Below are 17,565 nucleotides of genomic sequence, written 5' to 3'. Positions count from 1 at the left end.
CCGTGTCAGGAATGTATGTAAGCAGGGGGGCGCGGGGGGCTGGCGGCCGAAATGTTACGCCACCCCGGGGGTGTTGTCATGTTTCTCTTCTTTTTGGGGCGATGGGGTAAGTCATGAGCGCTTTTTGTTCTTTTTCTTGGTTGTTTTCGAGGGTTTGGTTTTTTTCCCCCTCCCTCTTCGGGGAGCCCTTTTTCCAGAGAACTGTAAATTGATGCTATCTTGTCCTCGGCTCTGTGATAAAGCATAATGTAGTCTGTGCTGTGCTCACTCCGGGCGGCTCTGCCTCCTCTCTCCTGCGCTCGCGGCGGCCCTCACCCCGCTTTTGGGGGGAAAAAGGAAGAAAAAAGGGACCGGGACCGGGACCGGGACCGGGACCGGGACCGGGACCGGGACCGGGGCGGGGGGGGGCGCCGCCTCCCGCCGGGGCCTCTCCGCGGAGCTGCCGCGCTGCCTCACGGAGCGGCCGCCGCCGGGCCCGGGCCCGGGCTCAGGCTCAGGGCCGGGCAGACAGGCGCGGCGGGCGGCCCTGCGCGCCGAGCGCTGGGGAAGGCCCCCGGGGCGGAGCCGCAGCCGCAGCCGCAGCCCATGGGCTCGGGGTCGCGCAGCCCGGTCCGGCGGCGGCGGCGGTCCCGCTCGCCGCGGCGGGAGAGGGGCCGGGAACGCTCCGGTAGCCGGGAGAAGCGGCGGCGGCGGTGCAGCCGGAGTCGGGGGCGGCGGCGGGAGCCGAGCTCGGGGTGAGCGGGGACCGGGCCGCGTCGCGGGGGAGGCGGGACCGGGCCCTGGCGCGGCTGGGCCTCGTCTGAGGGGGGACCGGGCCCGGTGGAGCGGGGAGCGGGGCCTCGGTGTGCCGGGGCCCGGGGGAGACCGGCCCCGCCGTGGCTGGCGGCACGGGCGGGCCAAACCAGGCCTCTCTCCCCGCCCCCGGTGCCCGGCGGGGGGGAAGGCGCCGGGGGAGCCCGGGGAGAGGCCGCGGCGGGCGCCTTCCCCCCCGCCGGGCCCCTTCCCCCCCGCCGGGCCCAGGCTCTCGGGGCGGTGTGAGGGGCTGCTCCGGTGCGGAGGCGACGCATCCCCTCAGCCGGCGGCGGGAGGTCCCGCCGGGCCCGCGCTGTGCCACGGGGCAGCCACGGGCAGGGCCAGAGGAGGCCGGAGTACGCCCGGGCTGACGAGTGGTTTGGAAAGTGGTGTCCGTGACACGAAGCCAGCCCGTTTGGGGGCTGTTGGGGGGACGGGGTGGTGCAGGGGAGCAGGTACCGCCCCGAGAGCACGGTTGAGCTTTCTCGGCTCTGCTGGTAGCTCTGGCTGCGGCTCGGGTTGGATCTCGCCGCATCTGCGGCGGGGAAACGTGCTCTGGAGCGCCTATTGTCCCACACGGAGCCGGTAACCATTTCCCAACTGAAACACGACTTTCCCCCACCCCAGCTCCAACTCTGGCGATGAGAGACAGAAATGGAAGAAGAAGAAAAGCAAAAGCAGGGACCAGCACCACAAAAGCCAGAAGAAACACCGCTCGCAGTCCCGGGATCGCTCCTCTGGCTCAAGCTCAGAGCACGAGCGAGACAAGAGAGACCGGCAGAGGAAGAGAGATGGCTCCAAGTCTTCCGTGTCCTCCATCAGCTCTCCCTCCCCACCACGCTCCCGGGGCAGGGAGGAGACTGGGCAGCAGCTGAGCCTCCAAGAGCGCTTGAGGCTGAAGGAGGAGAAGAAGAAGCAGGCTGCTCTCATGAAAGCCTTGGAGACACCTGAGGAGAAACGGGCTCGCCGGCTGGCCAAGAAGGAGGCCAAGGAGAGGAAGAAGCGGGAGAAGATGGGGTGGGGAGAGGAGTACATGGGTTACACCAACACCGATAATCCCTTTGGGGACAACAACCTGCTGGGCACCTTCATCTGGAGCAAGGTGAGTTCTCCTTCATGCCCGTGTGTTGTAGGAGGCTGCTTGAAGGAGATCGTGCCCTTGCAGCTGCCACGGGACAGGACAGAGGAGCAGTGGGTTGTCGGGGGGGGACCTTTGCTTGGGGTGGGAACCTCTGAAGCACTAAAAGCAGCCACATGAGAGCAAAGCGTTCATCTAGGGCAGCAGCTGGGTGTTTCTGACAAGCTCGGTGGGGTTTTACCCCCTTTCTCCTGAAGACTGAGGTCTGTAGCCAGGGGTGTGGGATGAGGAGGTGGGTCAGGGTGCAGGAGAGGGACCCAGACCTGCTAGGAGCTGCAAGCTGAGTGCTGGGCAGTGTTTACTGGTGTGTTAGTACTCACCAAGTCAGGTGGCCTCCCTGGGCTGAGCCTGGGTTTCGCTGAGGGACTTCAGGAGTAGGGTTTGAGGGATGTGGGGATCTTCAACAGGATCAGAGCTCACTGGGGCAGCAGAAGGGGGTGGATGTGGTGGCATTTGTTGGCCGGTGAGGGGCTGTAAAGGTCACTGGGTTTCACAGCTTCCCTTGGCCACTCTATTTCAGGCACTGGAAAAGAAAGGGATCAGCCACCTGGATGAGAAGGACCTGAAGGAGAGGAACAAGCGAATCCAGGAGGACAATCGCCTGGAGCTGCAGAAGGTAGGATCAGATGTCCCCTGCCTCCATCTGACAGAGAACCCTGTGGACCCAGGGTCCCAGTCACTCACCTGGAAGTCCCCTTGTTCTTCTCACAGGGGGTGCCCATAGACTGTAGGATCGGGGGGGTCACAGTATAGTGACTTGTGCTATTCCAGGGTGAGAAGACTCTTCTTTTGGGGTTGAGCCCAGCTCAGGAGGTGCTGAGGAGGGCCAGTGCCAGGTCACAGCACTGAGGCACTCGGTTGTGCCTGTGTCCCCTGTCCTCCAAAGGGCTGGCAGCGAGCAGCAAGCAGCCCGGCCCCACTGGCCCACGCTGGCGCTCCTTCCGCATGGCTCCTGGCTCCCCGGGAGCCTTAGGCTGATCGCAGGAGCCGAGGCAGCTCAGTGAGCAGGGTTACGGCTGCGTCCTCGAACGGGTGTCCTGCATGGGTGCCCCATCCGCAGTGGCCTCACATCTTCTTCTGCACTGGGCAGGTGAAGCAGCTGCGCCTGGAGCGGGAACGGGAGAAGGCGATGCGTGAGCAGGAGTTGGAGATGCTGCAGCGGGAGAAAGAGGCAGAGCACTTCAAAACCTGGGAGGAGCAGGAGGACAACTTCCACCTGCAGCAGGCCAAGCTGCGGTAGGTGTGCGGCTTCGTGGGGACGGGCCTGCCAGGGAGCAGAGGATGGCAGGCACTGCTCACTGTCCCTCTCCTCTCGCCCAGGTCTAAGATCCGGATTCGGGATGGGAGGGCGAAACCCATTGACCTTCTGGCCAAGTACATCAGCGCGGAGGATGACGACCTGGCCGTGGAGATGCATGAGCCCTACACCTTCCTGAATGGCCTGACTGTCTCCGACATGGAGGATCTGGTGGAGGACATCCAGGTGCCAGCTCTGCCGCCCCTGTGCCGGGGCTGGCTGAGGGGCAGCAGCTCAAGGCTTCACCCCCTCAGCTCTGCTTCCCTGCCTGTGGTGTGGAGCAGGTGCCTGATGTCCTGCTTGTCTCCGGCCTGCAGGTTTACATGGAGCTGGAGCAAGGGAAGAACGTGGACTTCTGGAGGGACATGACCATCATCACGGAGGATGAGATAGCCAAGCTCCGCAAACTGGAGGCCTCTGGGAAGGGAGGACCGGGTAAGCGGGAGGGCAGAGCCTAGGGTGGGTGTCAAGTGGAGTGTGAGCAGTGAGTAAAGCAGGGCATAGCGTCTGCCGTGTGCACTCAGGCTCAAAGGGGTTCTCTGGGATCTGCTGGATGGAGGCTGCGGATCTGGCAGCCATCCCCTGCTGGGGTCCAGCCTTCCAGTGTCGGATGCAGCCCAGGAGGGCCTGGATGAAAGCAGCCTGAGCACTTGGAGACTGACTGGCCACCCTTGCCTGTCTGTTCAGGGGAGCGTCGGGATGGCGTCAACGCCTCTGTCAGCTCAGATGTGCAGTCCGTGTTCAAGGGGAAGACGTACAACCAGCTGCAAGTGCTGTACCAGGGCATCGAGAGCAAGATCCGGGCAGGAGGACCCAACCTTGACATTGGGTACTGGGAGAGCCTGCTGCAGCAGCTGAAGGCTTACATGGCTCGGGCCAGGTGAGAGCAGGGACTGTCCCCTGGCCAGGGCTGTGGGAAGGGGCAGTGCCGACCCTGGTGTGAGCAGAGTTGGGGAGGCAGAACTCAAAGTCATTGGTGGAGAGGTTTTATACCTTCTCTGAGATGGTTGGTTCTCCCAAGAGGGCAGAAGGGCTGGACACAGTCCCTTCTCCAGCGGTGGCGTTTACAGTGAGGTTTCCAAGAGGGAACCAAACTGGAGGGTTATTCAGCCCAAAACCGTACAAAACCCAGTAGATTTTTACGCGCTGTGGTGGGTGTCACAGCTCTGGGCAGTGTGGGTATGAGGTGGTTCTGCTGGGTGGAACCTGATGGCTCATCTCCTCTTCACAGGCTGCGGGAGCGGCACCAGGATGTGCTGCGCCAGAAGCTGTACAAGTTGAAACAGGAGCAGGGTGTGGAGAGTGAACCACTCTTCCCCATCATCCAGCGGGAGCCGGCCTCCCCCAGCGACAGGTACGCAGCCCTTTCCTTGGGGAGCGCAGCCATCTAGGCCTCTCCCATGGGGCACCCGGGACAGAAAATGCAGCCTCGTGCTCCTGTCCTTCCATAGACAGACCTCAGGTGAGCAGAGAACAAGGGTACCATCCCCGTCCCAGTTCTCTCTTCTCTCTTCCTTGCAGACTGGACCCAGAGGAGAGCATTGTGGTACAGCCAGGGCCATCCTCGGAGCCAGAGGCTGAACAGGACGCAGAGGCCAAAGGAGAGGCAGAGGGGGAAGCTGTGCTGATGGAGGAGGACCTGATCCAGCAGAGCCTGGACGACTATGATGCGGGGAAGTACAGCCCCCGACTGCTGGGCACCAACGAGCTGCCCTTCGACGCCCACGTGCTGGAGGCCGAGGAGGATACGCATCGGCTGCTACTTCTGCGTCAGCAGCTCCAGGTCACAGGTAGGAGCCCCACAGGCAGGCCCTGCACCCGCCGGCCTCACAGCCTGCCTGGCACGGAGGGCATGCGTGTGCTTCGGGTTGCAGGGCTGGATGGGGACAGTGCCCTCAGAAAAGGGTCAGTAAGAGCTGCATCTGGAGCACACATCCAGAGCTGGCCTGGCGGAGGGATGCCTCCAGGCAGAAAAGGGTGCTGTGGCCTGGACAAGAGCAGGGAGATGGGGCTCAGACTGCTGGCGTTCCCTGCGGGTACCTGCATCAGGTCCTTCCCCACTCGCAGCCACACCACCAAGCTGTTTGGGCTGCGGGCAAGTGGGAAAGGTGTTTTGGATGAGTTTCCCAGCACAACACAGCCCGGTGCCCACCTGGAGTCCGCAGGGCAGTGTGTGCATCTCCATGTCCAGCTCCGCACCCTCTACCCAGCATCTGCTGCTCCTTCCCTCTGCATGGCTGGGAGCAGTGTCCCCACAGCCCAGTCCTGGCTGGCACTGCAGGACTGGATGTCACCTCTCCTCCCTACAGGTGATGCCACCGAGAGTGCCGATGACATCTTCTTCCGTAAGGCCAAGGAGGGCATGGGTGCAGACGAGGCACAGTTCAGCGTGGAAATGCCCCTCACAGGCAAGGCCTATCTCTGGGCTGACAAGTACCGGCCCCGCAAGCCCCGCTTCTTCAACCGGGTGCACACGGGCTTTGAGTGGAACAAGTACAACCAGACCCACTACGACTTTGACAACCCCCCCCCCAAGATCGTGCAGGGCTACAAGTTCAACATCTTTTACCCCGACCTCATCGACAAGCGCTCGACGCCCGAGTACTTCCTGGAGGCCTGCCAGGACAACAAGGACTTTGCCATCCTGCGCTTCCACGCCGGGCCGCCCTACGAGGACATCGCCTTCAAGATTGTCAACAGGGAGTGGGAGTATTCCCACCGCCACGGCTTTCGCTGCCAGTTTGCCAATGGGATCTTCCAGCTCTGGTTCCACTTCAAGCGTTACCGTTACCGCAGATAAGGGGCTGCTCAACTCCTCTCCCGACCCCTGGCACAGGGGGCTGTGCAGGGAGGGGGTCTTGTTCCCCGTCACAGGCACTGTCCCATAGACGTCCCCAAGGCCTGGCCCAGCACAGGGCCTATTCCTGAGGGTTTTCCCTGTCCTTGCTTTTATCCTGAGGGACCCTGAGACTTTGGTACAAATAAATAGGGGTTGTTTAAGCCATGGCATCCTGTGCGTGGGCAACCCACGCCCCTCAGGACCGTGTGGCTCTGCTGCACGTCATCACCAGCCGGTACCGCACTGGGCCAGGACTGGGAGCTGCTCTGGCGGCTGGGGCTGGGGAGGGGTGTCCTCACCTCCACGCCTCTGGGGTCTGTCACCCCGACCCCACACGCTGTCAGCCCTGTGTGCTCCCATTGCCTGTTGCAGCCCTTTGCCCACACTGGCCCCCTCCCGCACTCCCCCGTCACCCCTGCCAGACCTGTCCACCTGGCCCAGTGGTCCTGCTGCCGCAGACCTCCCTGGGCCCGTCACCCTCCCGGCTGGCCTCGTTTCTGGCACATTCTCCCCTGGGATCTGGCTTCCTGAGCCTGGGAGCACCACCAGCTCGCTCCACCCTGGCTGCAGGATGAGAGGGTTCAGTGACTGCAAGGCGTCTGCCTCTGGCAGGGAGGAGGAGAGGGATATTAGCTGAGATATCTCCTTACAGGGGAAAATCCGGTTTCCATGGCCTGCAGTCCCTCCCACGCGGTGCCTGAGTGGCTCTCACTGTGCTGGACAAGGGGCAGCCCCATCGCTGAGGTGGGGGTCCCTGAGGGCCTCGAGTGACGCTCAGCGGGTTTCAGGCACCTTGGGGAGCGTTTCAGGGCTGAGCTGGGACTCACTGGTGTCGGTCCCTCCAGGTGATGGCCATGGGGCACAGCCACACCCTGGGATCACCCCACATGGCCCCATCCCCAGCAGCTCCCGAACCCTCGGGGTGTCCCTGCTCTATGCTGAAGCAGGCAGGAGGGGATGCCGGTGCATGAGTAATGCCCGGTAGCGCAGCTTCCAGGAAACCTCCAGTCTCCGCTGTCAACTATTGCAGCAAGGTTGTTTCCTCCCCGTGGCCCTCGCTGCATCCTGGCTGCCGCTACAGCCCCGTGGCGGAGGGGCTCGGGTGCTGCCTAGGTCCTCTAGCACAGGGGCAGAGCCAGCCCTGCGACTGGGGGCTCCCTGGCCTCGGGGGGCTGCCCCACGGCTGTTGTTTTCCCCCATAGCTCAGGAGACTCGCCCTGTCCTGCTGCTCTCGGCACAGCTGGCAGGATCCAGCCCTGCAAACACCATGGGAGCTCACGCTCGGGAGGCTCCCACGCCTGCCGCAGCCACCCACGTGTGCCGGGGCTCAGCCTGCCCGGGGAGGGGGGACACCCCCACTGCCTCGGCCCCACATGCGGGTGCCCCTTCCCCATCCTGCCAGACATCCCCGGGGCTGGCAGCTGTGCTGGGACGCATCCCCCGGCCTCTCCTTCCTGTGCGTTATTTAAAGCCGTTGAGCTTGGTGCCGGGGGGGTTTCAGGGCCTGCGCTCAGCGCAGGAAGCAAGCAAAGGCCCGACCAGGGATGGCTTTGGAGGAAATGGGAATAAAAAAACTCCAAAGCCAGTGGTTGGGTGCCCTGCCTGCTTAACAGCCTGGCAGAGCCCCCCTGCCCATAGCCCCTCTCCCTCCTGGGCACACACACAGGGGGGACTCCCCCAAAAACCTTCACTGTGTCCCCAGCTTGGACAGGGTCCGTGTCCCCTCCCAGGCGCTGCCTTTTCCCCGCACCCCTGACTTCGAACCCGGGATGGAGCCACTGACTGGGCACGAGAGCCTGAACCCTGGGAGCTGCTGCAGCCGGGCGCCCACCGCAGCCGGTTCAGGGGCTGGATCAGGCTGAAGCCCAGGATGTTTTCTTCCAGCCCTGGCTGCTCACAGTGCTCTTCTCTGCATCTCCCCTATATTTTGGGGGGGGCCGGTTACGTTCCTCTGCTTCGTGGTTTGCCACGGCGCAGCCCCAGGCTGGGTTTAGGAGGCACAGCTCTTTTCTGCTCCCGGAGACAGCGGCAGTGGCTTGGCCGGGTTCATGGCAGGGTGGTGGCAGGCCGGTGCGGAGCCGCCTTCGGCACCCCGTGCCCACATCCGCTGTGAGCACAGCTGCACCCCATACCAGGACGGCAGGAGGGTCGGCACACCCAAGCAGCATCCGGGCATGGCAGCCGGCTGCTGAGCCAGGTTCCGCTCACAGCGGGGGCCACTCCTGCTCCCGGCACGCTCCCCCCGCCAGGGCCAGCTGCGTTCCAGCTCCACAGGTTGTCCGTCCAGCTCCAACGGACTGTCACTCTCCTCCTGGGCTTTTGCCAGGACAGTCTTTGCTCCACACCAAGGGATTGAGGGATGGGGTCTGCAGTGCCAAGGCGGTGGCAGGAAAACCTCCTGCTCAAGCCGCTGAGCATCGCCCAGCTGCCCGCGCACCCCGGCCTCGCTGGCCTTGATGGGATGCTGGGTGCACGGGATGCCCCTGCGTCACCCGTGGGCTCAGATGCTCCCAGTGCTTTGGAGCTGGATGAAGACGCTGGTGCCAGGGGGACGGGCTCTGCCGTCCCCGGTGGAGCACGAAGAGCAGCGGTCGAGGCCATCGCGTCCCCTCCTGCGACTCCCACGCCTCAGCGGGACAGTGCCTGGGGACGTGCCAGCCCAGCATGTCTGGCTGGCCATGACTTTGGGCAGCACCGTGAGACACCGAGCTCGGAGCAGTGGGGCTGGGAAAACCCCCAGTGTGTGAAAACCCCTGGGCTGCATCCAGCATCCCATGAGGTAGGGACGGCCGGGGCTGCAGGGGACACCCAGGGACACTGCCGGGGGCCACCCGCTCGCATCTGTATGGCACCTCGGCCCTCCTCCACCCTCCTTCCAGCCGCTGCATCCCCATTCCCGGGTCTCAGGGCCCGCTGTGGGGCACAGCGGTGACGTCCCCCTCCCAGACTGGAGGACGAGGCCTTGCTGCTGTGCCAGCCCGACAGAGCTGTGGCGATGCGGTTCCCACTGGGACGGTGGCGGCAGCGGGACGGCAGTGGGACGGCAGGACTGACCCCCCCTTCGGACGCAGGAATCCGGCTCGGGTAAACAAATGAGTAACCCGGATAAGAGCCCGGCCCCGCTAAATATAGCTGGGACGGCGCAGGGTCGGGGTGTCTCAGCGCCAGCCCGTTCTCACAGCCGAGCGGGGACAGGTGAGGCCGTGGGACGCGGCCCCTCGTCCCACCCATGGGTGCTGGCGCCTTCGAGGCCGCCTCGGGCCGGCGGGGCTCTGGGTGCCGTCATGGGGGGCTCAGCGCTGGAGGGTGCTGCCGGGGGTTTGGGGGCGCAGCCCAGTGTGGCCGGACCCAGACGGGGAGGTGGGCGATGGGGGTCGGGGGGGTGGGGGGCGCACCCCACCGGGGAGCCCCGTCTGCAGCGGGGGAGGGGAGCGGCGCGGGGCCGGATCCGGACCCTGTTCCGGGGGGCCCGGGGCGGGGCCGGGGGGCGCTGCGAGCCCGGCCCTTCCCCCGCGCCCTCCCGCGGGGCCGGGCTGAGCCGAGCTGAGCTGAGCCGAGCCGGGCTGAGCCGAGCCGGGCCGGGCTGAGCCGAGCCGGGCCGGGCTGAGCAGAGCCGGGCTGAGCCGAGCCGGGCTGAGCCGAGCCGGGCTGAGCCGAGCCGGGCCGGGCTGAGCAGAGCCGGGCTGAGCCGAGCCGAGCCGGGCTGAGCAGAGCCGGGCTGAGCCGAGCCGGGCCGGGCTGAGCAGAGCCGGGCTGAGCCGGGCTGAGCCGAGCCGAGCCGGGCTGAGCCGAGCCGGGCTGAGCCGAGCTGAGCTGAGCAGAGCCGGGCTGAGCCGAGCCGAGCCGAGCCGAGCCGGGCTGAGCCGAGCCGGGCTGAGCCGAGCCGGGCTGAGCCGAGCTGAGCTGAGCAGAGCCGGGCTGAGCCGAGCCGAGCCGAGCCGAGCCGAGCCGGGTGGGGTCCCGCCGGCAGCGAGGTAGGGCCCGGGTCGGCGGGGGGAGGGAGGCGCTGCTGGCGGGGCCGGGGGAAGCGCGGCCGGGGGGGGCTGAGAAGGACAAAGAGCCCACAAGGCTGGGACGGACGGGCGGAGGGAGGGGGATGGACAGACAGACTGCGGCGCTGCGATGGGCGGACGGAGAGGCTGGGACGGACGGACGGAGAGACTGGGATGGAGGGGCTGGGATGGATGGACGGAGAGGCTGGGATGGAAGGGCTGGGATGGATGGACGGAGAGGCTGGGATGGAAGGGCTGGGATGGACGGACGGAGGGACTGGGATGGAGGGGCTGGGACGGACGGACAGAGGGGCTGGGATGGACGGACGGAGAGGCTGGGATGGAAGGGCTGGGATGGACGGACGGAGGGACTGGGATGGAGGGGCTGGGACGGACGGACGGAGGGACTGGGATGGACGGAGGGACTGGGATGGACGGACGGAGAGGCTGGGATGGAGGGGCTGGGACGGACGGACGGAGGGACTGGGATGGACGGACGGAGAGGCTGGGATGGACGGACGGAGAGACTGGGATGGAGGGGCTGGGACGGACGGACGGAGAGGCTGGGATGGACGGACGGAGAGACTGGGATGGAAGGGCTGGGATGGACGGACAGAGGGGCTGGGACGGACGGACGGAGGGACTGGGATGGATGGACGGAGAGGCTGGGATGGAGGGGCTGGGATGGACGGACAGAGGGGCTGGGACGGACGGACGGAGGGACTGGGATGGATGGACGGAGAGGCTGGGATGGAGGGGCTGGGATGGACGGACAGGGGCTGGGACGGACGGACAGAGGGGCTGGGATGGACGGACGGAGAGGCTGGGATGGAGGGGCTGGGATGGACGGACAGAGGGGCTGGGACGGACGGACAGAGGGGCTGGGATGGACGGACAGAGAGGCTGGGATGGAGGGGCTGGGACAGACCGACAGAGGGGCTGGGACGGACGGACAGAGGGACTGGGATGGACGGACAAACCGCAGGGCTCGGACGGGGGCCCGGCGGGGCAGGGCTGGGCCGGGGCGATAAGGGCGGCCTGAGCCGCCCGCTCTGCGCAGAGACCCGACGAGCTGCGGCCTTTCGGGGCCGGGAGGCGGTGACCCCCACGGGGGGGGCACGACGGGGACGCGGTGCCCCCTCTGCCCCCCGCCCCATGGCTCTCTGTCCCCTGGGCTGGGTGTCCGGGGCTGGCACGGCCCAGTCTCCCACCACCCCCCCCGCGCCCCCCGGGACCAGGATTTGCTTTCGGGGCTTCGCCCGCTGGGGCGGATCCGGCCCCCTGCCCACTGCCCTCCGCAGAGCTGCTGGGAAGGGCCGGGAAAAGGCCAGGAAAAGGCCGGGAAAGGGCCGGGAAAGGGGCTCTTATGGGCGGCCCAGCGGCAGCTTCGAAGCCCCCCGAGGTGCTGCGGCCAGGGGCAGCCGAGGCGTGGGGGGGTCCCCGGCTGCGCTGCCGAGCCCCGGCTCTCGCACCCAGGGCGCCCAGGATGATCCCCCAACCGCCACCCCCTGCCCTGTGCCGGGGGCCCCGGCGACAGTTTGGGACGAGGTGGGACAGGGACTGTGCTGACCATTCTCCAGCCAGCCCGGAGCGGGAGCGGGTTGGGGGCCTCTGCCCTGGGCCACAGCAGGGACAGCGAGGACAGCCACCATGCCTGGCAGGGACCGTCCCTGCTGGTGTGTCACTGCTTCCCGTCAGTGTCCTCTGTCCTGGGTGTCCCAGGGACGTCCCTGCTCCAGGCCAGGCCAGCTCCCCCGGCAGCGGGTCCCTTTGATGGTTGGGGGTCCAGGGAGGGACGCTGGGGTCCTGCCAGGTCCCCGTCCCCATAACGTGGCCGTTGCCGTTCCTGTCCCAGCTGATGGCCTTGAGCTGATCTGCTGCTCCGAGAGCCCCAGCCCGGGGGGTGGTTGGCGCTGGGACTAGGTCCGTCCCTGGCAGGGATGGCTGTGCCGGTGGCGTCCCGTGGGACCACCCACACAAGGGACATCAGGCTGGAGTGGCAGAAGGGATGCTGCAGAGAAAGTCCTTGTCCTTCCAGAACAAGGTGGGACAGGGCTGTCCCTGGAGAGCTCCAGCAAGCAAAGAGGGACTGAACACACGAGACAAATGCAAATGCCCTGCAGCAACTTCTGCACAGCCGCCCTGCGCCGACCATGTCCTGGGTGGCAGAGCTCAGGCTGAGGGGGGCATGTGGGGGGGGTGTGTGTGGGGAGTTTGGGGTCCCTTTGCAGGCATGTGGTGCTCCACTGCCCAGCAAACCTCTCTTCCCAGCCCACCCCCACCCCGGCCTGATCCTGCCAGCCCCATGCCCAGCCCTGCCCGAGGAAGCCCGGGGAAGCAATGGGCTGGGGCAGGCGCTGCCCTGATAAGGAGCAGTGTCCTCCGCTCCCCATTAGCCCCTCGCCTTTCCCTTGCTAACCTCGGATGTGGCCACGGCAGGAAGCGGCGCCTGGCGAAGGCAGGACAGCCTGCGGTGCATCTGCGGCGTAACGCCGACCCACGGGCTCACACGGTGCCAGGAACCCCATTAGCGCCCGCACCAGCCCCCGCCGCTGCTGCCAGCGCCTCTCAGCCTCCAACAGCCCATTTCGGAGACAGCTGCTCTCCGCTGGGATTTTACGCCAGCACCCTTTGCCTTTACTCGCAGCCAAACGCTCGCTCCTGTGGGATCTCCCTGGGAGAGGGTTTTGCCAGATCCGGTAACTCCAAACCCAAGCGCACGGGATCGGTGGGGACAGGCACCGGGCTTAGGGTCTCTCCTCTGCAGGACCTGCCATCCCTGTGCGCATCCTCCTGCGGTGGCCACCCACGATGGGGGGAGACGGCGAGTGAGGAGCCCCCGGCCCCCACATGAACCCCTTCCCGTAAGTGCCTCTGGTTTGCTCTGCTGCGCGTGGGGTTCGGCTCGCTCCGAGCCGTGCTGGCGCTAAATGGCCCCTCTTTAATATTTGATTCCCTCTAAGTGCTGCGTGGTTCCAGGCTGGCCGGCCGAGGCAACTCTGCGCAGGGTGGCACCCGGCTGCTCGGCCCCCGAGCCCGCCCCAGCATCGCGGTTGGTCCTGGGGCAGAGCCCCCGGTGTCCCCGGCTCTGCCGGCAGTGAGCAGCGGGTGAAGGTCCGGGTTGTGGTTGCGCCGGGGCAAGAGGGGAGGGGACATGGTGGGGTTTGGGGTGTGCAGCACAGAGCTGTTGGGGCTGGTGCGTCCTTGTTGGGCCATGGTTCCACCGCAGGGAGATCCCCTCTCTGGACACGGTGGGGAGAGGGGTCGGATCCTGCCACGCCGAGCCGGTCGGCAGCCAAGAGCACCCCATGGCTGTGAATCCCCAGGTGATGGGGACAGCAGGGTGACATTGCCCCACGGGCTCCTGATTCCCAACCACGCTGGAGCGAGTACAGGGAACAGCCCGGGATGCGGGTGGGGACACACTTGAGGACAGTGCCCCAAAAGCGTGGGCAGGCATGTGGCAAGGGACAGCTGGAGCGGGACCGCCCAGCCGTGGCACCCACATGGCATCACTGTGGGGCAGGGGGTGGAATTTGCCACCTCCCAGGGAGAGGAATCCCAGGGGATGCGGGAAAGGCTGGTGGTTCCTCAGGGACTCGGAACATCACACGGAGACCTGACCACATGTCTCAAGGGGACCGTCACCTTCAGGGTTGCCACTACCATCCCTCAGGGACCGGAGAAAACAAACAGCAGCAAGTTTTCGCTCTTGTCTCATGGAAAAAACTGGGGCCATCCTTGCGCTGCGGCAGTGAATCACCACCATGCTCTGCCAGCCGCCCATGCCGGGACGGGGACAGGGATGGGGACATGCCCCTGTCGCCACCCCCAACCCCCTTCCCCGCTCCCCAGCGGCTGCGGGATCGCCAGTGCCGTTGGTGATGGGGGCGAGGGCAGGGGTGCTACCGTGCTGGATGGGTGCCAGCACCCTCAGCCCTGCAGCCCGCATGGATGCGGCCCCCGGAGGAGGATGTTGCAACGCCTGGCTCCATCCCAGCCCCGGGACGGACTGTGGGATTGGCACGTGCCTCGGGTGTGCATGGCGGTTCCTATCCCTGTGGCCACCCTCACGCCAGGGGCCGGAAAGGGGGTGGCGAGTGGGGGGGGGGGTGCCAGGCTGCAGGACGTGGGTCATGGGGACACAGAGTGGGGCCAGATGCAGGACCAACTGCTGGGTTTGGCACTGATCGGGGTTGGCTTGAGGTTTGACTTGGGGACAGGGACGGAGGGCAGGTGGCAGTGGCACCCTACGCGAGGGGGAGGCAGGGGTGCTGGGACCCCCACAGCCGGGGGGCACCGCAGCGGGGTCTTTGCAGAGGTGGTGGGTTGGGATACAGCTGGGCATCCCACGGGGGCCACCAGGCTGGGGACAGTGTCAGCCAGTGGTGTAGGGATGGGGCAGACGGGGTGGCAAGGACATCTACAGCCTGGAGAAATGGGTCCCAGGAGGAGCAGAGGGGTCTGGTCCCTGGGGAGGTCTGGTCCCCGTGAGGTCTGGTCCCCACTGTTGCCATGCCTCTGCCCCATCCCACATCACCCCATTTAGAGCCAGGACTAATTAGCGATGGAGGCAGCAGCCCTGGGGCTTCCCAGATGCCGGATGCTTCCCAGCCCCGGTCACTGCCCAGCAAGCCAGTGTGGCATCGACCGGGCTGCCCACGACCGCAGCCGCCCTCATGCACCCTGTCACAGCCAGTGGGCCAATGTCCTGGTGATAAACCCTCGACTCCAGCTGCGGAGGAGCCAGGGAGGGGGGGAGAACGGGGATGTCACACATGCAAGCCAGCTGCGTGTCCCACAGCTGTGGGTTGGCTGCGGTGCCAGCACTGGGGGGGTGCAGCACACGGCTTCAGGCGTGGGTGTCCCATCCTGTGCCTCAGTTTCCCCACCACAGTGCGGGAATGGGGCCTCTCCCCATTGAGCCGGGGGTGCGGAGAGGAAGGCACAGAGATGGGGGGGTGGGGGGTGTCAGGATCAGGCCCTGGTGCAGCCACCCTGTGCCTGTACACCCCATCCTTCAGAGTGGGTCCCCCCATTGCAGCGGAGGGCAGATGTCCCCAGGGGTGTCTGGCCATGTCACCCCTCCTGGGGTGGGAGGGAGCTGGTGCCATCAGAGCCGAGCTGCCGGTGCCGCGCTTCTCCAAACACCCACCACGCTGGATTACAGCCTTGTGGCAACAGCCCCATGTGGCTCACGGCCGGGGACGGTTAATCCCGGCCAGCTGCGGGGCTGGGGCCCTCCACGCCCGTTGCCGCTGCTGCGCCGAGAGCGGTGCCAGCCCGGCACGTGCTGTGATCCTGGTGTGGTGTCCCCCTGCACAGGCCATGGGGTGCCCCACGTTTGCAGGTTCACGGTGGGTGATGGGTGTGTTTGGCCATGGAGGACTGGCCCTAAACCTTCCTCCTTGTCCCCACAGGGCAAGGTGGGATTGGTGCCGGCACCGGCGGGGGACACACGCCATGGCGCTGAGCCAGGAAGGAGCCTGAAGCCACCAGGAGTGGGATGGGGTGGGGGGATATGGAGCCCCCCAACAGCAGTGTGGCCGGACGGTCGGACATGTGCTTCGGGGTGTTCAACGCCAGTGACAGCCACGCCGGTGCGCAGAACAGCATCACCTCGCCCTGGTTCTCCACTGCCTTCGGCCTCATCGGCCTCTGCTCCAACCTCTTCGCCCTCTGCGTCCTGCTCAGCTCCTCCCGCAAGCTGTCCAGCCGGGCCCGCTCCTCCTTCCTCGTCTTCCTCTGCGGTCTGGTGGTCACGGACTTCATGGGGCTGCTGGTGACGGCCTCAGTCATCATCCCCTACCACTTCATCAAGTTCGCCTGGGCCGAGGTGGACCCCGGCTGCCATCTCTGCAACTTCCTTGGCTTCTCCATGGTCTTCTTCGGGCAGTGCCCGTTGCTGCTGGGGGCCACCATGGCCGGCGAGAGGTTCTTTGGCATCAACCACCCCTTCTCCCGCTCCACCAGCATCTCCAAGCGCCGCGCCTGGTCCATCGTGGGGCTGGTGTGGGGCTTCTCCTGCCTGCTGGGGCTGCTGCCGGTGCTGGGGCTGGGGCGGTACACGCTGCAGTACCCCGGCTCCTGGTGCTTCCTCACCCTCCTGCCCGACACCGGCGACGTTGTCTTCTGCCTGCTCTTCGCCCTGCTGGGCATCTTGTCGGTGCTGCTCTCCTTCATCTTCAACACGGTCAGCGTGGTGACGCTCTGCCGTGTCTACCATGACCGGGAGTCGGTGCAGCGGCGCCGGGACAGCGAGGTGGAGATGATGGTGCAGCTCGTGGGCATCATGATCATCGCCACCATCTGCTGGATGCCCCTCCTGGTGAGGACCTGGGTCTTGGTGTGTCCCCCCCCGCCATGCTCCTGGTGAGGTCCCGGGTCTTGGTGTGTCCCCCCAACTCCATGTCCCTCCTGGGTCTTGGTGTCCCCCCCTGCTCCTCCTGGTGAGGTCCCAGGTCTCGGTGTGTTCCCTCCACCATGTCCCTGCTGGTGAGCCCCCAGGTCTGGGGGTGTCCCTCCTGGTGAGACCCTGGGTCTCGGTGTCCCCCCACCACCACTCTGCACCCTGGGTTGGCACTTGGGTGGTGGGCTCTGGGGCTCAGCACCGCTCGCGGGCAGAGTGGGTGTTTCCTGATAGCAGGTGCCCCAAACCAGCCTGGGACCCCTCTCCAACAGGCTTGATGCCCAGTCTGGACCCTCATCATCTCCCCCCCCCACCCGGGGCAGCTCATGGCCTCTGCATGGACCCCCCCCCACTGACGCCTTGCCCCCTTCCCCCCGGCACAGATCTTCATCATCCAGACAGTCCTGCAGCAGCTGCCGACCAGCGGCCGGATCCAGATGCTGCCGACGGAGACGCAGAAGATGCTGCTCATCTACATCCGCATGGTCACCTGGAACCAGATCCTGGACCCCTGGGTCTACATCCTCTTCCGACGGGCCGTGCTGCAGCGCGTCTACCCCAGCCTGCGCCCCCGGCCCTCCATCCTCTCCCTCTACCCCGTCCTCAACCCCTCCCTGCGCCGCAAGCTCACCGCCGACTCCGTCCTGCAGTAGTGGCCCCCCGGGACAGGCACCGAGTCAGGGGGGGACAAGCCATCCCCCCATCCCACCCCAGCCCGGTTAATTAATTGTCCCCCATCACCCGCACCCATGGGCTCTCCCCTCCCGAGCCCGGTACCCGAGGGGGTGGCAGGGGGCACGGGGCTGCTACCCCCCTCCCCATCTGAGTGACCCCCCCAATAAAACACAGCTTGTGCAGCTCTCCACGCCTGCTGGGGGTGAGCAGCCGGGGGACCCCAGCCCCATTGGCAGCCGGAGCAACAGCCCTTCTCCTCCAGTCTCTGCTTTAATGAGCCGCAGCCGCTTCCCACCACATTTTGGGGATGCACAAGGGGGGGTCCTTGGGGGGGGGATGGGCTGCATGCCCTGCTGTCCCCCCCAACCCAGGGGACACACCTGGGTGCAGCTCAGGAGGGTGCGGGGGGGGCAGGATGGGGAC

General features: G+C 66.2%; 2 protein-coding genes across 3 annotated transcripts; both read left to right on the top strand.

The window, feature by feature from the left end:
• The first annotated feature begins 585 nt into the window (after nucleotides 1-585).
• CACTIN (cactin, spliceosome C complex subunit) lies at nucleotides 586-6,227 on the top strand. Its single transcript, XM_059831653.1, has 10 exons — nucleotides 586-734; nucleotides 1,420-1,894; nucleotides 2,451-2,546; nucleotides 3,021-3,166; nucleotides 3,251-3,413; nucleotides 3,545-3,662; nucleotides 3,915-4,107; nucleotides 4,459-4,581; nucleotides 4,749-5,017; nucleotides 5,537-6,227. Exons 1-10 carry the CDS (start codon nucleotides 586-588, stop codon nucleotides 6,025-6,027), a joined length of 2,223 nt encoding a protein of 740 aa, XP_059687636.1. The 3' UTR covers nucleotides 6,028-6,227.
• Nucleotides 6,228-9,228: 3,001 nt separating this feature from the next.
• On the top strand, nucleotides 9,229-17,208 carry TBXA2R (thromboxane A2 receptor). Of its 2 annotated transcripts, none has more exons than XM_059831878.1 (3): nucleotides 9,229-9,261; nucleotides 15,479-16,386; nucleotides 16,851-17,208. In XM_059831878.1, the coding sequence occupies exons 2-3, from the start codon at nucleotides 15,565-15,567 to the stop codon at nucleotides 17,118-17,120; spliced, it is 1,092 nt and encodes a 363-aa protein (XP_059687861.1). In that variant the 5' UTR covers nucleotides 9,229-9,261; nucleotides 15,479-15,564; the 3' UTR covers nucleotides 17,121-17,208. The 2 variants fall into 2 exon arrangements, with proteins under 2 accessions (XP_059687861.1, XP_059687860.1); XM_059831877.1 differs by lacking the exon at nucleotides 9,229-9,261 and adding an exon at nucleotides 12,835-12,922.
• The last annotated feature ends 357 nt before the right edge of the window (nucleotides 17,209-17,565 follow it).

The sequence above is a fragment of the Gavia stellata genome, chromosome 32 (genome assembly GCF_030936135.1).
Source record: "Gavia stellata isolate bGavSte3 chromosome 32, bGavSte3.hap2, whole genome shotgun sequence".
Classification (NCBI taxonomy): Eukaryota; Metazoa; Chordata; class Aves; order Gaviiformes; family Gaviidae; genus Gavia; species Gavia stellata.
Note: the sequence above shows the minus strand (reverse complement) of the source record. Positions and strands in the feature narration are given on the sequence as shown.